Source organism: Nasonia vitripennis, chromosome 4, assembly GCF_009193385.2.
Source record: "Nasonia vitripennis strain AsymCx chromosome 4, Nvit_psr_1.1, whole genome shotgun sequence".
NCBI lineage: Eukaryota > Metazoa > Arthropoda > Insecta > Hymenoptera > Pteromalidae > Nasonia > Nasonia vitripennis.
In genome coordinates, this window is record NC_045760.1 from 972,759 (window position 1) to 991,890 (window position 19,132).

At 51.7% G+C, this 19,132-nt stretch overlaps 1 protein-coding gene across 15 annotated transcripts in view; it reads right to left on the reverse strand.

Annotated features, from left to right (window-relative positions):
* The window catches only part of LOC100123278 (potassium voltage-gated channel protein Shab), a 54,763-nt gene extending 36,834 nt beyond the window's left edge, over positions 1-17,929 (reverse strand). For 10 of the 15 annotated variants that reach the window (XM_031928566.1, XM_031928568.2, XM_016985132.2 and 7 more), the window contains exons 1-3: positions 17,787-17,929; positions 16,838-17,193; positions 1,252-2,438 (exon numbers count right to left, since the gene is read on the reverse strand). In XM_031928566.1, coding sequence (XP_031784426.1) covers positions 1,252-2,286 — 1,035 coding nt within the window. In that variant the 5' untranslated portion in view covers positions 2,287-2,438; positions 16,838-17,193; positions 17,787-17,929. Of the gene's footprint in view, positions 1-1,251; positions 2,439-13,489; positions 13,757-16,837; positions 17,194-17,786 lie in introns of those variants that run through there. The other 5 variants (XM_031928563.1, XM_031928564.1, XM_031928561.1 and 2 more) reach the window with 5 other exon arrangements.
* Between the last annotated feature and the right edge of the window lie 1,203 nt (positions 17,930-19,132).

Sequence of the window (19,132 nt, forward strand, 5' to 3'; positions counted from 1 at the left end):
CAGAATAACTTAACGTAATCGTCGCGTTTCCCTAAGCCAGCTTAGCTACACTTGACATAATTGTACTTCTTTATTCAAAATCAGCTTAGCGTATGCTTATGGAGTGGCAAAGCGAAGAAAAAAGTGTAGGAGCAAGAACAACAAGCGCAAATGAATTCCTCTTCGCATTCGCGCTTGCCACCCGAGGAATCGATTCGGCCGTCTCTCGGCGCACGCGACCTGACCCCTTAAAAACATTATACCAATATACCAATAATAATAATGATATACACAATAATACAAGCGACGAAAACAATCAGCTGCGCAGCGTATGTACACATCGCGATAACCACATAATAATATACAAATTGCACAATTAGGCATAGTGGCTGCAGAATAGAGATATAAAATAGTCAATAGCAAACAACAGGCGCGAATATACGCTGACGTAAGGTCTCCGCTCGCGCGTTAAAAGGAAAACAAGATCGTCAAAAGGTCATTCGCGAAGTTAATTTCGCGTGCGAAGAAGCAGAGGCAGGCGAGCTGCTCTGTGGGCGCTGCCCGACTATATATATATACATATACACGGCGGCTCACCGGTAGCGACATTTATCGCAAACAGATTTTACGACATTGTAAACATACGGCGACGGACGTCGTTGGGACGTCGATCGACTTTTCGCGTCTGCGCGGAGCAGCGCCTCGTCTTGCTACGGGGTATAACCTCCCGTTGCTCACCGGAGAAAGCCAGTAAAAAAAGATGTATACTATTTACAGAGAAAAGAGCGAAGCGTGGCCAAAGAGTTGAAAAAAGCAGAGCAGCTTTACGATCTCTCGCAGGCTGTGAGCTCGATGTACGCAAGCTTTGTCCGACGGTCCGTGTCGGTGTAATTGCTGTGTAAAACGAGGAGGCTTTTCGCGGGCGTAATAGAATAATTTACGTAACCTCGAATCGAATGCGAGATGCCCGAGAAAGTTCGCAACAACTAATTGCTCTGTCCGGTCGTCTCGCGGCAGTTCAGTCAGTCCGAGACAATTATAATTACGAAGCGGTTAACGAGCCGCCCGAGTAAATTTCGGCTATGAATTATGCGCGTATCGACCAAACAGAGCCGAATCACGAGATCTTCCGGCGGCACGAGAGATAGGGGAGAAGGCAGTGTGTCTGGGAGGAGAGAAAGAGTATAGAGAGAGAGAGAGAGAGAGAGAGAGAGAGAGAGAGAGAGAGAGAGAGAGAGAAGAGGTGAGAGGGGGAAGAGACGGCGGACTCACCCTGGCGAACATGGAGGTGGTGGGCTTCTCGAGGAGGTCCCAGAGGTACTTCTGCCACTGGGCGCACTTGCCGTCGCCGAACTCCTCCTCGTCGCGCTGGCGCAGGGACTCGGCCTCCTTGCGCATCTCCTCGTGCACGTGCTCCTTGCGCTGGTGGTACTTGTGCTGGCAGCAGGACTCGAGGTAGAGCTCGTCGACGCCCCAGTACTCGAGGTCATCGCTGAACGCGAGGACGCACATCTCGTCCACAATGTGCAGCTTGCCGGTGCGGTAGAAGTTGAGGATCGAGCTGAAGGACTTTGGGTGCCGGTCGAAGAAGTACTCGTTGTCGATGAGCGAGTAGTCGTCGCAGAGCTCGACGATGGCCTCGTGGCTGTTGCAGTCGCGGAGGCGGCCGAGTCGGGTGTGCGGCAGCCGTTCGAGGGTCCGCCAGAGCACCTCGTGCTTCACTCCACCGACGTTGATGGAGACGCGCCGGTTGAGCGCCTTCGAGCGCATGATCATGAACGGCTCGGGCGGCAGCGAGCTCATCGACTGCGAGAAGCCGCGCTGCTGCAGCTCGAGCGGCAGCTGCTGTCCCGGGGCCGGCAGCGGGGGTGGCGCCGGCGGCGGCGGGACGCCCGTCTGCACGGCCGGGGGCGTCAGGGCCGCGCCCGTCGCCATCGCGGGGAAGCCGACCGGCGTGGCGTAGCGCACCTCCTTCGCGGCCTGCTGCTGCTGCTGCTGCTGCTGCTGTCCCGCCGCCGCCGCCGCCGCCTCCTTGGAGGCAGCAGTTGCCGCGAGGAGCGCGGCGCCGCCGGGGAAGAAGGATACGGCGGCGCCCGGCGCGGCCGCGTCGAAGCCGAGGGCCTGCTGCTGCTGCTGTTGCTGCTGATGCTGATGCTGCTGCGAGGCGGCTATAACCGACTGACATAGCTGCTGGTGGCTGCTGCTGCTGTTCCCGTTGCGATCCGGCTCCACGCCCGACCCGCCGCCCGCCGCTGCCTCGGCCGCCGCGCCTACCTCGCTGTACCTCGTCTTGTTGTCCTTGAGCATCGGACGAGCCGCGACGAGGGAAGAAGAGCTACGACCTGGCAGCTCCTCCACCTGCGCCCGGCTAGCTCCTCATCCGCCGGCGCGACGGCTGCAGCTCTGCGCCTCCGACCACCGAGTCACCGGGAAGGCCGTGCGCCGCGGCGTCATAATACCTGCAACACCAAATACGCACGTTTAACGTTTAACCGTTTATCTTCACCTCGAAACCTCGACATGCTTGTTTACGCGATTTTATTGCTCGCCGCCCGTTTGTTTGGACTCCGGGCATCGGAGTGACGGGCTCTCGCAATTTGCGCGCTCTCGCCTTCGGAAATTGAATTGCTTTCAGCTCGCGCGCCCGCGTTTACTGAGAGGTAAATTAATTTATCGCCCCGCGGTGAGCGACTTGGCTATAAACAATATCGTAGGAGGTGTAGAGTGCCGCGGCCGATCTGGACCAGCTCTCGCGGCTAGTCGGAAAAATTTCTCGGCAGCTAGGACGGTTGGGTCGGGTGCCAAAAAAATTAATGAACAGTTTAATGAACAGCCGGAGAGAGAGAGAGAGAGAGAGAGAGAGAGAGAGAGAGAGAGAGAGAGAGAGAGAGAGAGAGAGAGAGAGAGAGCTGTTTAGCCAGTAGGTTAATACGAAAATTCAATTTTAGGAGCCCGCGTGATTCTCCTGTCATACCGATGGAAATCTCGAAACGTTATTTTTAGCCCCGCGCGATTGAAAAGAATGTGTCCTAATCGCTCGCGAAAATCCACTCAGCCTAATCCGGCCGTAACTCCTCGCGAAGCCCATAATCAAGGTCAAGGGAAAGCAGCCAGACCGCGCGCGAAATCGCACAGCCCCGCCGCGTATCGATCCGACCCCCCTGCGATAGATGGGTTCATTATAAGCCCGATCGCCGAACTAGATCGTTTTTGCGGCTCTTCTCTGCTTTCCATGCATCCGCACAATTACGTAAACCGATTGCAGATACCGCGCGAGGCGTATTTGAATAACTGCCAAACGAGCGATGTCAATAGGGAGAAGCCAGTGAGACCTATTTAATTTCCAGTCGGCGTCGCGCGCGATTGTACCAAGTGCCGCACCGGGTGACGCCCGAAGCTCGAGAGCCAGCTTTCCTCTTATCGCAAGCGAGGGAAAATAAAGCGAGCCTCGCTCTCGCTCGCTATATGTCTATACACGTCGACTGCGACTTCCGCATGAAAAACTTCGTCTCGCACTCTCGATTCTCTCCGATTTTCCCTCGCAGCGCGTTTGCTTTACTGGAGCAGAGATAAAAATTGCCGTTTAGGAGAGCCTTTCCATTCGAAGCGATACTAGATAAATTGTATACTCGGGCTATTTCGCCTGATGTACGCCCTGTAAATAGCTCGCGATCCGCTTTTATTTATCCTCATAGTTCAGCCGGACACGACGAGTATATAATAGCGATCGACTTTGAATAAAATTAGAAAGGATAATTGTTCGGCCGCGAACCAAAGGATCCGCAGATAACAAACTAGGACACCGCCGCACGACCATCTGGCTCGCTGGCTATTCCTGAAATTCGCATTTTGAATTTAACTCCCGCATTGTGTAACGCGCGACAGCTTTCGCGCGTATCGTTATATAAATTATAACGAGAGCATAAGCGCGCGATTATAACAAGCGACTCTCAAAGTTACATACAGGCTGTGCAATGGCTAATTATTTTTGGAAACGCGTCCCCGCGGTGCAAATAGATTCCAGTTCCTGCAGATAACTCTACGTCGTTGTCACCGTCGCCGTCCGGTATGCGGAGTCGTATATTTATTAATCAATAACGACACACGAAAGCGGACAGCTCGCGCGAGACATAAATCGAGGACGAAGATAAAGGAGCGCACGTGGAGTAAGGCGACAGGAGGAGTCTATATATATACACACACACACACACCCGCTCCTGGATGTATAAGCGGCTCTCGAGTATATAAGACGCGCTCGCGCGGCGGGAAAAAGTTTCGCGGAAAGTCATTATTCGGAGGGAAGAGACTCGTCGGGGCGATAGCGAGAGGCGGGAGTAGAACTACATTTATTTAGGGCTCGAGTGCGCAGGCTGTTTGACGTTCACTCGAGCTTTTCGATGGATTGGCCCCTCGAATACCAGCAAATATCCGCGTGACTTATCCCCCCCCTGTCCGCCGCACGTATATACAGTACACACGTCCGAGTGGGAAGATTTCCTCCATACACGTCAGTGGCTCGTGTGCGTCGGATACAAATGACGAAGTTGCAGGTATATATGGACTGCCGTTTTTCGGTCGATATCTGCCCGCGCAGCTATATCGAGATGATAAGGGCGCGGACGAGACAGAGAGATAACAGCGGGCCTCATTGTTTGCTCGGATTTTGATTGTAATTTATTATTGAGGAATTTATTTGCCGATTGGAGAGCCGATAGCTGAGCGATCGGTAAACAATCGTCACGCGAGTGTGTTTGCGCCAGCGAGTGGAAGAATTTCGCCACGGCGGAAAGTTTCACGATAAAACGCGTTACTTCTAATTCCGGGGATATTATATCTCGTGTATAGGAGAAAAGACGATACGTTTTACGACGTAGAAAGTCGATGCAAGAAGCGCTTAGTATTCCGCTGCAGCCAAGAATCCGCGGCCAGCTTACACAGTTAAGTTCACTTACTCGCTCTCTTCCTCTCCCTCGCCTCTATCGTAAAACGATCGAATTTACTTAGAACAAACTATACGAGTTTTACGATGGCCTTCCACACAAAAAGCTCTCGCTGTCTCGCTGTGTTTAGCGCGTGCCAGGATCGCCGAGAAAAATCGTGCGCGGATTTTAAAGCCCCTCGGAAAATTCGTCAGACACACCGCGCGATTCCAACTTTTAATGCCGCTTTTATTGCAAATAATAATCACGCGAAGTGGATGGAGAATATTTATTAAGCCTCTCGGCGCGCGCGGTTTTACATCTAGATCAGCGACGCGAAAACACGAGAGACGATATAAATATAAAAATCGCGCGCTTTCCCTCCGAACTTTATGTATAACCTCGCTTATTCCGGGCATATCTGCATGAATCTAAAATTTAGTTGCTCCTCTATGCAAATAAATTTCCCGTAAAATCCCCAAACTCCCGGCGCGCTCGCTCGATATTAGCAATTCGTGCGGTGCTATATTCGTGTGTGTGCACAGAGCAAACTCGGATCCCGCCTAAGGCCCGGAAAGCCTCGCGACGACCACCCACGTACCGTCAACTCCATCCCTCTCGTCATCGAGAGCTATTACGTCACTTTGAAAAATTTCGCTCGTGTCCCTGCAGCAGTAGCAGCAGCAGTGGACGGTTATTACGTAATGGAGACCACGTCGACGTTCCGTTACGTCGCGATGAAATCGATATCGAAGGCACTGAGCGAGAGAGCTGTATTAATTTCCATTTTATTCGACGCTGAGCCGGTCATTAATTACGTAAAAAGCGCGGGGTACCTTTGTTTCCAGCATTGCTATGCGTGGACGGGCTTTATGAATCTATACCCCCCTTTGGCTTACGTGCTTCATTACAATACGCTGTACTACGTAGCCGCATCGATGTGCTTTCATGCGACCCGCTCTTTGTGCTCTCTTCTTGCGATGCGAGATTAATAATTGCGGATGGGTTATTTACAGCAAGCGAGGGGGATATTTTCTCTCTTTTCGTTATTTTTCAATGAATCGCGGACGGAAAGATTAATCGAAGTGGTGAGCGTCTTGTACGCGGATTTTTCCACTTAAACAGATTGTGTACATCGAATTTTTGTTACAAAAGCGCGCTTTGCCAAGTACGACGCTTTTTGCGTTGACTTCGCATCGATTTATATACTCGTACGTTCTGTGCACGTCTCGCGAAGAAAAACGTAAGAATAATCACGCGAGCGTAGCGATAAATCACGGCGAAACGTCGTCCAGTCACAATTTTAGCGTCGATCTTATCAATAATGTATCGTAATGAAAGCCGCTTATATATTCTCAAGAACAAACTCTCGAAAACGCCTTTCGCGAGAGCTCGAGTAAGAAAAACGCGCGAATCAGAAAATGAAATCAGCCGCGGCGGCAAAAGCGCGCGCACGAGACTCGCATTTGTGCTTATTAAGTAATTGGAACACTAGTCACACGGCGGCCGCGGCGCCTCTAGTAGGCTATATCGGAAAATCAAAATCGCCTCTCTCTCTCTCTCTCTCTCTCTCTCTCTTTTATATATTTCGATGCCACGAGAGAACGGCAGCGTGTTTGTGTGTGTAGCTGACCCTGACGCCGCCGGGAAACGAAAAAAGATCCAGAAGGTTGCACACACATTACCTCCATTGCGCAAAAGTCATTTTGACGTGCGCGTGCAGCGAGAGACTTCGACATACGCGTGCAGCTATTCTACGAAAATAAATGACGGGCAATTCGCCTGCATACGATGCGTGCACGTGTACGGGGTAGGAGGTGTGGAGGGAGAATTTGCAACAAAATAGTCTTTATGCTAATGCGGCTGTTTTTGCTAAGTGCAAGTTATGCAAATTCGGAAATCGACGGGCGAGCTTTGAATAATTATTTTCTCTCCCCGTCGCGGAGGATTGTAATTTTATTTTTGCTCGCAGAATTTCCTTTAATACCGCCGAGTTAATAACGGGTATTTTGTATTCGCATAGTTTAATTAAAACTGCGGCGTGTTGCGTGTATGGAATTTAATTTAACGAGTACACGGAGCTGCGGGCACGTTGTTCCTCGGTGAAGGGGAGTTTTGTAAAATAATTGAAAAAAGAAAACGCATCGAATTTCTCTCGACCATATGGGCTCTTTTCATCGAACATCACCGATTTCAGGGGCGTACGCGGACGCCGATAAATTATAATGCATAGCGGGGAATTCGCGCGCGAAAGGCTTCAGTCTCAAAACAACGGAGCTCGAGCGCGGCAGTAGAGTAGCATCAATTAAGAGATTTTCCCAGAATAAACATATAACGAGCTGAGTATATAACTCGCGCGAGAGAGCGGGACATCAATCGCCTTCGATAAACCAGCGCATCAATAAACATCTAAACTCTCGAAATTGTTTGCTCGGCAAACAACGTTTTTCCAACCTACACACACACACACACACACACACAGAGAATAACTGAGCGTAATTTGCGCGCGGCTGGCGACGATGACGCCGCGTCGGGGGCAAAGTCAAGTTTAAATATTTATGCAAGCCATCAAGATCGCTCGGCTCGAAGCAGGGGCACAAAAGGACGGAGAAAGAGGCCGGCCAAGAGAGAAATTCAAGTGACTCGACCAGCTCTCTCCCAGACGCTGCTCCGGAGAGAAAAAAGTGCAAACTCGGCGCGGCCCTTTTAGCCGGATGACAAATGTGCATTACATGCACGCGAGAAAGAGAAAGAGAGAAAAACCAGTAGTCGATACTTTGCGAGAGGGATTTACGCCCGAGTTTATCCGCGCACGGGACGACTGCCAGAAACGAGCCGCGTCATACGCTATACTTTTACGTTAGTCCAAGCCGCAGCAGCGTCTCTCGAGATCGACTTTGTCATCGAGATTCTTCGCGGCCTCCCGTACGTTTACACCCCGCCTCCTCCTTTTGACGACTTGTTTTTTTAAGGGCGGCGATGAATTTACACGTGTTGTTTTTTCAATTCGCCGAGATTAATCGCCGTCAGCGGCCGGCGGATATGCTTTACGATCGAACATAAATCAAAGGTGAAAAATGTGGCGCTGAAAAAGATGGCCGTTTAATTTAATCTTGCACAATTAATCAGATCGCTCTCGCGGCGAGCGAGGGTTCGGAAATAATTACAGGTGAAGAAGCGGTTCGAGTGTCAAGTTCGGCATGATAAAAAGAAGAGGCGAGCGGATCCTTGACATCGATGTTGAGGAGCGTGTGTATACCATTATCAAGTCGTTAGACTCTCTCGGATATAACTTTTGCTATTTTTAAACGAAGCCAGCGATTTTTAAAATTAGATAAATCACGTCGTCGCATATTCGTTCAATTCGGCTCTTATAAATACACGTGTAAGAATGACGTTACGACCGAGTTAGCGGCGGGTCCATTTAAACTTTATTACCGGATACTTAGAAAAGAAGGACAAAAATAATCGTGGGAACGCTGCGCCGCGAGCGCGCTATATTGTTGTTGTCATTAATTGGCTTATTAAAACGACCGTCAAAATTCACTTCAATAAATTTCGAGCTTTACGTGAAAAAACTCGAAGCTTTTGTACGCTAATTGACATCGAGCTGCTATTCAAATTTCAGGACGCCATGTGCGACGCTATAAATACGAGCTAGGAACGTTTTACCGTCAACGTTTGCGATCTGAAAAACTTTGCGCCTCGAGTTCGCAAAAATTTTCCACGAAAAATTCCACCAGTACGAAAGCGCCTAGTCGTTTGCAAAACGTGAAAAATTGTGCAACGCCAAAACTTTTACGGAACGTTTCAATTTAAAATCTGCTTTTTTTGAAAATTAAATAAAAAATTTGTAAAAGCGGTATCATAACAACAGAGCTTGATTTATAATTCGCGCAGGGTACACGTGGCACCGGAGAAATGAAATATCAAACGATTACTCCAGGAAATAAATATGATTTACGCGCCAAGCATACCGATTCTTCATTGCAGCGCATCTCCTTTTTCAAAACAAACACTGGACGCGAGTCGATACTTACGCATCTTTGTAAATTATCGCGGAGGAAAGTACCGTCGTAAAGTGAGCTCGAAAGCATTAAACTCTGCGTGCCGCTGATGCATCAGTCGATTATACGAAAATACCTCTTCATCGAGGAGTCGCCAATCAATGTTCCATTCGTTCCCGTCTATAAATACAAGGCACGGGCGTATTCGAACAGCGAACATCTCGTTCTCTCCCAATAACGTCGTCCACCCTCGCGACGCATTGTTTACGATTTGACCAACGCATTGACACATATACAGCGTCGCGCCCGCGCCAACTAAATTTTCCGCGGGCTACTCTTCCTCGAGTGCGCGCACCGCGAGCCTTCGTCTATATTTCGACGACGGACCGCAGAGAAATCCCCGCGACGCATCTTTCTCGCGTATTATTGCCGGACACGCGTTCCGCGCGCTCGCGCGAATTATCGTAAACAGTCGCGAGGGAGTTTAAAAATAAAAAAAGCTGGAAACTTTCGTGAGAAACAAATAACCGCAGCGAGATCTCTCGTAGTTTATAATACGCGCGAGCAGATGGCCGCGTCATCGGGGTGAGTGACGGCTCGCGTCATCAATCATTCGATCGCTTCCTATCCCTCTTTTTTCTCTTTCTCTCCTCTCGCAGCTGCTGCTTGTATTACGCGAGTAGTTAAATAAAGGTGGCTTTGAGGAGCGTAATGCGTGGGAGACTCGAGCGCAAATATATATTTGTTTTTGTTTGAACGCTCGTCGCGCGGCAGCGGTAGTTATGTTTCTCGAAAAACGCAGCTGACAAAGGGGCTCTTTGGCTGATTGAATTTCGCCTTTCAAAACTTAACGGATGCGATCGCGTGGCTGTAATGGCGCCTCGATGAGATGCCGATTCTTTAATAGGATCGTGTTTTTCCAGCTGATTTGTAAACAGCGTATGTGGACAATTTCGCGGATTAAATTTGTTTCGTACACAAATGCAGCGACGAGGTCGGTAATCGGGGTGGCATTCATCTTATTAAGGTTCAACGCAAACAGAAGCTTCGTTTACATTGAGCGCAAATTTCAATCCATCTACATATTTAGCTGCGAAATCGCTTTTGTTTGATCAATTCATTAGCGAGTGAATCGTCTCGGCTAAAGCTTTAAAATTCTTCTTTACACCGGTTGTTTTAAAATATAGACTATAGAAAGCTTACGTCGTCATTAATAACTGAAATTTTTTACCAGCAAAAAACAAAGAAACAAACTTATCGCACACAGAGGAGTAATTCATCGCAGCGTAATCCGAAAGAAATCGCAAATGTGCATCTACTACCGCGATGTAGGCCAGAGGCTTTGCGTAATTTCCCCAAAGAAATCATGAATGAGAAAGTGCATAGAGACACGCCGTCGTTCATTTCAGCATAATTATTACGACGGTCTTGCGAGTTACACTAGTGGCTCGTGTACACTAAAAGCAGCGGGAAAAACAAAGCACCTGCCTCGAATAGTGCATCACTTCGATTCAGCAGTTTTCCTCTATGAAGCTGTGCGCGCAGCTTCTCGAAGGAGCGAGTCACTTCGGGCGATATTTTCGTGATGTCAACATTACTGCAGCGATAGCAATGCCAAGTAACAAAGTGCAAATATCCTCGAGAGGCTATTATTAGCCGCGTATATTATTATAACTTTGTATTTCACTGGCAGTAAAAGAAACTATAACTCAGAGCGGTATCATTCCGGCCGCGATTATAAGGCAGTTCGTTTTATATCTTCGAGGTAGCATTCGCGATGATAATTTTCATAAAGCACGAGCTTAATTGCACTTTTCCATGCGAGTGCGCGCACCGATATCATCGAAAGGCTCCGCAGGAAGGGGCTGTTTATTATTAGAAAATAAACAAACGCGAGCCAAGCTGATTCGGCATCTCGAGGAAAAGACTATTACGTCGATTAACGAAGCGGCTTATATATCGCAAGCATGCATCCGCGGGAACGGCAGAGAATCGACAGCTCACGTAGTTGCGCGCGGCAGCCTTGGAGCGAAACTTTGCAAATTCAAAACACACGCGTATAAAAGAAGCCGAAAAAAGCTGCTGCCACGACTTCCGGACCCCAGCCAAGAAGCAAGCGCGTCTCTCCCTCTCGAGACTTTCTCCACTTCTCGTCCGACATCAATCTCGCTCGTTCCACTGCTCACGTGAAGGCGGTGGCGGCAGGTAGAGTGGGGGAGGGGGCGGCGAGAAAACTCGCGCACGGAAAGAAGCAGCGGAGAACGAGAGAGAGAGAGAGAGAGAGAGAGAGAGAGAGAGAGAGAGAGAGAGAGAGAGAGAGAAAGAGGAGAGGAGAGGAGAGAGGGCCTGACCTTCGCCGCCTAATCTGCCTCGCTGGATCTACCAAGGTTCCGCAGTCGTCGAGTGCACGCACGCCGGCGCGTTTAGAGCTCTAGGGCATACGGCAGGCGCTAATGCGCGCGCCACGCGAACTTGAAGCTTGAAGGGGTCGCGAGAGCGCGCGATAGCGAACAGGGTTAAGGGCTGCGCGAGCTGCTACACGTCGACGTCGACGTCGTCGTCGTCGTCGTCGTCGTCGTCTCTGCTCTTTTACGCGTCAGAGCGGCACTCTAAAAGGGGTCAATGAGGGCCAGGGTTATTAATAAGATTTCGCCGAGTAAAAATAGACGCGCGCGAGCGCTCCACTGTCTTTCGGGAGGGGGACACGCACGATGCTCGCTCCGAGTGGGGAGGAAGCTTTCTTTCGATATGATGCGTCGCCGCCGCCGGTCGGATATTTTCGCGCCCGCGCCGTTATGGATACGCGAGGCGCTAACGGAAGGAGGGAACGCCATGGGTTATTGCACTTTCGCTGATTGCCCGGATGGCTCATTGTTCGGGCATCGGAGGCCGTTTGATTTATGGGAGATCTCTATCGACGACCAATCGCTCGCGCCTCTAAGGAGGGGGCGAGAATCTCGAATTTCTTCGGCCTGGCCGAGTCCGATTGGGGCAGGTCCAGCTGCTCTTTTCCGGCTCGTCGGAGCTCTGAGTAATGAGTAAACAAGTTCGAAGCGTTACGGCGCAGGAGTACCTATATCGATTCCCTTCGCACGTCGTTAATTATTCAAAAAACGCCGCGCGCGTCAAAGTACTCTTATATAATAGGACGCGCGGCGATCGTCGAGACACCAAAGGCCGACGCAGTATAGTTCAAGCACCTTTTTTATCGAGGACGCGCGGGGGCTATAAGATAAATTAACTTATATCATGTCAGAAGGGGAACAATGAAAGGAAAGGCATTAATGTAGTAATGAACGTCAGTCATTCACCAAATTGCACGTGTTTGGTTCGCAAATTATATCTATCGCGCATTTACTTGCGAGATCTGGATTAATGCGAAACGCATTAAAACGATTATACAGTATATATCGCGGGGGATAAACGGTCAGTCCTCCCAATCGATGAGAAGAAAGACGCTGAAAAGAAACAATCCGCTTATATATGCACACACACGCACACAGACACATACACAGAGAGCTCCGCGAGCACGAAAAAAGGAATAACTAAGAGGCGCTGCCGTCGAAAAAGCTCGTTGAAACGAATTGAAAGCAAACAGCGAGATAACTGCGAGTCCATTCGCGGCGCAAAAAGGGAGAGATTCCCGTCTTCCTCTCGCTCTTTTCGTATATTCAAGCAGTCCGAGAAACAAGTGCGCAAAAAAGGGGTCAGACCTCGAGTGCATCTTTCGGCTTTATCCTCGGGCTCCTCACTTCCACACGTGCACTCCGCGCACGCGGATTACGGAGACGTATACGTATACGCGGAGCAGCGTGTGCGCGAAAAATCCTGGCGAGGAGTTTTACGGTTTCTGGCTCCGGGACGAATCGGGCCATCGGCGCTTCTCTCAAAAAATCACGTACATTTTTATGCGCGCTGCGATTCTCGACACTCAGCAGACGCAGTTTATAAGAATTTTCATGAAAGATTCATAAACTCGCGACGTGCGCCCGAGTGGCTGCGATCTAATAACTAAAGTATTTCATTAAGAGCTTGATATCGCGGGGCGCACTTCATTAAAATGTGTTGTTTGAAAAAATCGTTTTTAGCCTCGAACGAATTGCAGTTCCGCGTAATCCGAAGCACGCCGCAGTAACGCGTAAACAAATGGAGGACACAGACACACAAGAAAAATGAAAACAACGACCTGGCCTCTCTCGCGCGCGCGTAATCGTTTCGTTGTAAAGGCGAAAGAATTAGCGTACGCTATTCGGAAAACTATTGCCTCAGCTTATGCACTCGTAACCTTTTTATCCATATACACTCTCGCGGGGTTCTCGCGCTCGTGAACAAAAGAAAGCCGTCTCGCGAACTTTCTCAAGTGCACGATAGAGCCACTCCTTGCCGCCGTAAATTGCTCAGATCCCTCGGAAACTCGCTGTTTTCACTTCCCTCCAAACTACACACGAGCGCGCGAGCTGGAATTTTCAAAAGAGGCCTCGTAATCACGGATGCTCGAGCGAGAAGAAACGAAGAAACGAGGGCGGCACGTGTTCAAAAAGCAAAAGGAAAGGCACGTCAGTAGTGTGAATGTGTGTGTCTCACGCTAAGTCCGAGCTGATGATTGCAGCGGCTTCCGAGTAGTCCCGTAGTAGTAGTAATAGTATCATCAGGCAGCGGTGGCAGCAGCCCTGTGTCACGGCCCGACGCGCAGCGCCAGCGACATCCGACAGACTACTGCACACGCTCGCACAGACGGCACAGAGATACTGAAGAGAGCGAAGGAGAGAGAGAGAGAGAGAGATGCGGCTGCAGCTCTCCGGCTCGATAGATGCCCAATAAGGGTGGAGGACTACTGGCCTAGATATCGAGTGGATTGGTCGTTCGCGCCCGCGCGACTCCTTCTTTCTCTCTCTCTCTCTCCCTCTCTCCCACGTTCGTTCTCCGGGGGTGAAGCGCGCAAGCCCCTCGTGCGAGTCGCACGGCGGCGGCGCGAGCTGCAGCTGCTGCTGGGGAGGGGTGGCCAGGAGCAGCAGGAGCAGCTGGCAACCCCCCCCCCCCCACAGCCGAATACCGACCTCCTGCAGTAGCTGTAGATAGCTGTACGTATAACGCTGGGAGAGAGATTTATGTGTAGCCGTGTGCGTGCGAGAGGCCGATACGCGGGGGATGATTATAGAGGGCCCGCGCTCTATGTATAAGGAAGAGTTATGGGATACACGCGAAAGAGAGAGGGAGAGAAGGAGGCGCAAGCGCGCACGGGGAAAGAAAGTGAAAAAGAGAGGCCGCGAGGCCGAGAGAGTGAAAGGAGCAGCAGCAGGACTCGTGTGTACAAGGATGTAGGTGAGCTGGAGGGGTGGCGAGACGGGCCGGAGGGGAGCGGGAGCGTGTAAACCGCGAATCGATTTTTCGCGCTCACTTTAGTCAGCCAGCGCGTCGTCATCGCTGCTCTCTGTGGTCGCTCACGCTATGCCGCTGTACAAGCGAGCATCTGCGGCTGCTGTCTTCTTGTATCCACCAGCTGTGTGTGCAGTGCAGACGACGCTGCACCGCGCGCACAAAGGGACAATGCGCGCGCAAGCGCCGTAGGGTAATTAACCGCTCGCGGCCTCGCGCTTTTTTCGCCGAGCGTCTTTTTGTTTTCAGCCCCTTTTGTTTAGGCACTTGTCGCGCTTTCTCCTTCTGCTCTTGTATTTGCAGGACGTTTAAGGACCAGCGCCGAGATAAGTGAAGAATTGCGCGCGTTTTGCTTGCTTTGCTCTTTGAATCTACAACTACTATAGCTAGGACTGACCTTCGTATCTGTCGCTTTATTTTCCAACACATTGCTGCTCCTCGGCTCGCGATGCGGTAATTACAAGCCCCAGCAGGAATTTTCACTCGCGCGCAGAAGAGAAACTTTGGCTCGCGGAGAAACTCGCGCGCATAAATGAAAAAAACAATGTCGGAAAGGGGATACGAGTATAGAATTGCTGGAATATTTGATTCCCTAGGACAATTCCTCTGCGAGTACACATGCATTCTGCAAATGCATCCTTTCTGCGACCCAGATACTCATAAAGAGAATAAGATACGTGTCCGTAAGCAGACAGGCTCCGAATATCGAGTCTATACGCTCGCCTTGTTTCATATTAAATGTCGAAACTCGAAAACGAAAAATGAAACGAAAATAGCCCGAAAATATTGAGCAGGAGGCGATCATGAAATCAGAAATAAACGAGCGAAAGCCAGGACGGTGGCGGAGGCTGTGTTTTTCTCGAAATTTCGCCCGCCGAAATGGCCAAACACCACTTGCGCAAAGTTATTCCGATTCACGTGAGCGCGAGTAGAGGCTCAATGAGGCATAGGTAAAACGCTCGTCAACAAACTTCAGTCGTCGCGATGCGGCAGATGCGCATTTGCGGATTCCTCTGCGCGTATAGCGTCGTCTGCCAAAAACCTTCCTCGGCGCATCTATTAGCCCCCCGTCTCTCGAAGCGTAACGAACGCGTGCGGGGCGAGCGGAGACACATCCTCTTCCTCTCAGCCGCCGCCGCCGCTGCACTTGAAAAGCCCCGGACTGTTTTCGTTGGAAGCCGTCGCAGCGGCTCTCCTTCTTCCGTGGGCGTCTTTCCACTCGCGCCGGCTCCCCCGCGAGTGTGCGTCTGTGACAATGGGACGAAAATAAGAATCAAGTTCGCATTCGATCGTCGCGCGAGGGACACGCGCGCGCTATTTTCGATATGAGCGGAGCTTTCTCGCTCTCCCTCTCCGCGTATAGCGATCATCATGAGAGAGCAGAGCCGCGCGAGTTTGAGCGCGAATTTCAAAGTCGCGCGCGCGTAGCTGATCGCTCCTCCTCCCGTACGCGTCTCGAATTTTCGAAGGCAAAAGCGCGGGAGCGCCGTCGATCGATATACCTAGGTACACGCACACCTATACGGGGGAGTGTATCTAGGTAGGGGGAGCCTCCCTTCTCTCTGCGCAGCGCCCGCGTTATATGGTTCGCCTCTTCGCCGTCGAGGTTCGCGCGTGCGTGTGTATAAGTCTGTGAGACTGTTCGTACCCTCCATAAACAGCTTCTTCTTTTTTGCCCCCTACTACCTTTGGCTAGCGGCAACACCCTTCGAGTAGCGGTAGTCGCGGAGAAAAAACAAGCGCACCTTATCGGCCAATTTTCCTCGAGAGTGGAGAGCTCGTAACACGCGGTCGGCGCCTAAATAGCGTTAATCAATCGTGCTGCTCTCGTCGACAATCACGCCGCGATTGACGAGTGTGCGGGCTCGAGCGAAAAAGCGTAGAGAGAGAGAGAGAGAGAGAGAGAGAGAGAGAGAGAGAGAGAGAGAGAGAGAGAGAGAGAGAGAGAGACCTCGTGCTGGGCTTGGCCGTGCACCCCCCGCGGTGAGGAAAACAAAGGGCGTTCCGCTCGCTCCCCTCCACACACGCACTCGCTCGCTTCGATCAGAAGTCCTGCGTGCAAAAGGAGGCGCGCGCGCTGCTGGAATACTAAAAATATGTATATGTGTGTGCGAGCGTTGTAGGGAGCGAGAACATGTGACAGCGCCGTACACGGGGATAAGATTCGCTCGTGCCTCTCCCTCGACCCCCGAGGAAAAGGCATCAGAGGCAGGGCCGATCGATAGCCCGCCGAGTTTCATTCTATTTTCCTGGCCAGCTTTCGCGTGATTTTTCCGCCCGCAAGCTCGAAGCGCTGCGCTGCGCTGCGGGCTGTAGAGCCGCGATGTTTACATCGCCGCAGCTGAACGAGGCGTGAACGGGGTTAGCCAGCCCCGACGGCACGGATGCACCTGCGCGCCGCGCGCTCGGGGAGGCACGCAATCTCTTCTGCATAAATTTCTTCGAGCGCGAACACTTGTTGCGAGAGTCGTCGAGTCCAGCGCACACGAGTCGCGATGTATGGTTACACGGAGAAGGCGGAGGAGGAGGAGGAAGGGGCCAGGGCCTCGGCCTCACCTTTTCAAAAGAGTCCGCAGCTTCGTCGAGTCGCTCCGGCTGCGAAGGCCGCTCGCAGCGTCACGGCGCGCATGGCTACACCAGCACTACCGCTGACTCTCGCTCTGTGTGCGTGCGTGTCTCTCTTTTCCTCGCACTTGTCGCACAGCTGCCGCGGAGCTTTCTCTATCTCGCTCTCACAGCGGCGTCGCGGCACAACAAAAAACTGACACTCGCGAAACGCCCTCGCTGCTGCTGCCGACGGTGATCCTCGAGGCCGACATTCAAAGTCGTCCGCTGCAGCCCCTGCGGGTGTGTGTGTGTGTGAGTGTGAGCGAGCGCGGGGGTGTACGCGCACGGCACTCGCCCTCTTTCTCCTGCAAGCACGGGGAGCGTTGTAGCCACGAGCGGGCGATTAATCGGGAGAGGACGGGGAATTCTCGCATGGGCACTCTTTCTCGATATTTATTAGCTCGTTCGACTATAGGCGGACGCGGAAACTTATTTTCAGAGGTGGACGCGCGCGTGTCGCTTTAGATAGATTGTATCGCCAGTGGATTAAGAGGACAGAAGCGTTGTTTTCTTTGGCGCGACTCTCGCACACTGCCTATCCGTGATAATGAAAAGCGCGCGTGCACAGCGTGTCAGGCCGCGCTCGCGAATATCGCGCGCACCATCGATGGCTCGGCGTACTCTGACCCAGAAAGTCTCGCACGCGCGTGTGACTGACTCCTCGCTGCATTTATACGCACACGTACGGATCGAGAAAGAGAGAGAGAGAGAGAGAGAGAGAGAGAGAGAGAGAGACAGAGACGACGACGGTGGCGGTCTATTAAAGAATCGACATCAGCGGTGGCGAAAAAATAGCGTAAGCCGCGCTCGCGCACAGGTACACAACGCGGCGCCTCTATAAATAAAGAGAGTATTCGCGCTGCGGGGAGAAAGAGAGGGAGAGCGAATAAACACGCACACTGACAGTCGTCGTATGTGGAGCTCTCTCGGCTGGATGGCTGCTGCAGTCGCGCGATCGAGTGGCAACGCAGAGGCGTGTAAGCTTCGTACGGGCCGGTGCTGCTACCGCTACTGGCAATCCGACTGGCACTACTGCTGCTGCGCGACGAGGCGGCCACGATATTTGGAATCGGGCCAGCCATGCGCCGAGGAGCTGACGCGCCGACTCAATGCTACCGCACTACCCTGCGCGACGCTCCCGCGCTACGTATGCGCGCCCGAGTCGCCGTCAGCTCCTCGTCGTGCAGGCCAAGCCTCTTCCCTTGGAATACTCCCATCGCTGGCTCTAAGGCTCCTTAACAAGAGGATGCTTTTTTAGCTTTTTTCTCGCCGTCATTTTTATGGACCTCGTTACGTGCCACTTGTTGTTGTTGTCGTCCGAGGACACTCGAAACTTTTCAATCGGTCCGCGCGCGAGATGTGCGCACTTTTTCCATCCGCCTTCACACCGCCCCCGGCGATAGCCCGCGCTGGAGAGACGGACACGTTTCTCGGAATCGCAAAGAGACGAGAGAACACTTAAGGAAACTTCAATCGAAGCGAAACGAGAGCGCGCGAATATTGCGCAAACAAAGCTAAAAAGCTCGCGGAGATGAAAGCATCGCGCGTACAAAGCTTTCCCCGCGAGGCGCATATAACAGCGGGCTGGAGAAAGTAGGATACGCGAGAAATCGAATCGCGCACGTATAGTGCATACGCGATCCCACCTGCGCTAGCTGTGAACTTGAAGCTCGCAAATTGCGCGCGAGCTGATTGCTCGGCCCAAGGCGCGCGCGCACGTGACCCTTTTTTCCTCCGCTATTCTTCCGCATGGCGTATCCGGAGGCAGCTGCAATTGACGAATGAGTCGCCCTCGACGCGTATAGTGTGGGGATTGATGATTCTCGCGCGGAACTTTCCTTCTCTATATGAGCTGACCGAGGGCGTCGAGCCGAAATTGATCCGCACTGACGTCTCTGTTGCCTTATACCCGGCCGAGGGGCCATTATACGCGGGACTTCTCCGACAGCTGCGTGTTCGAATATTCATTAGAGCCGCCAAATGTTATAACGTACGAGGAGCAGCGCCAGGTGTACTACTGCTTTTGCCGAATGACTCGGGAATATTCAGCTCGCACACAACAAAAAGCGCCGCGAAGGAAGTCTCTTCGAGCTTTTCTTCGCTTATCTATCATTCTTCGCCGTTGTTGCCCGCGGGACCCTCGCGATACGTTCTCGCGCAGCGCAAAGCGCTTATCACTTTTCCTGTCGCCGAGCGAGGCGGTTAATTGAATTTCCCGTACGCAGGCTACTTAATCGCGAAGCC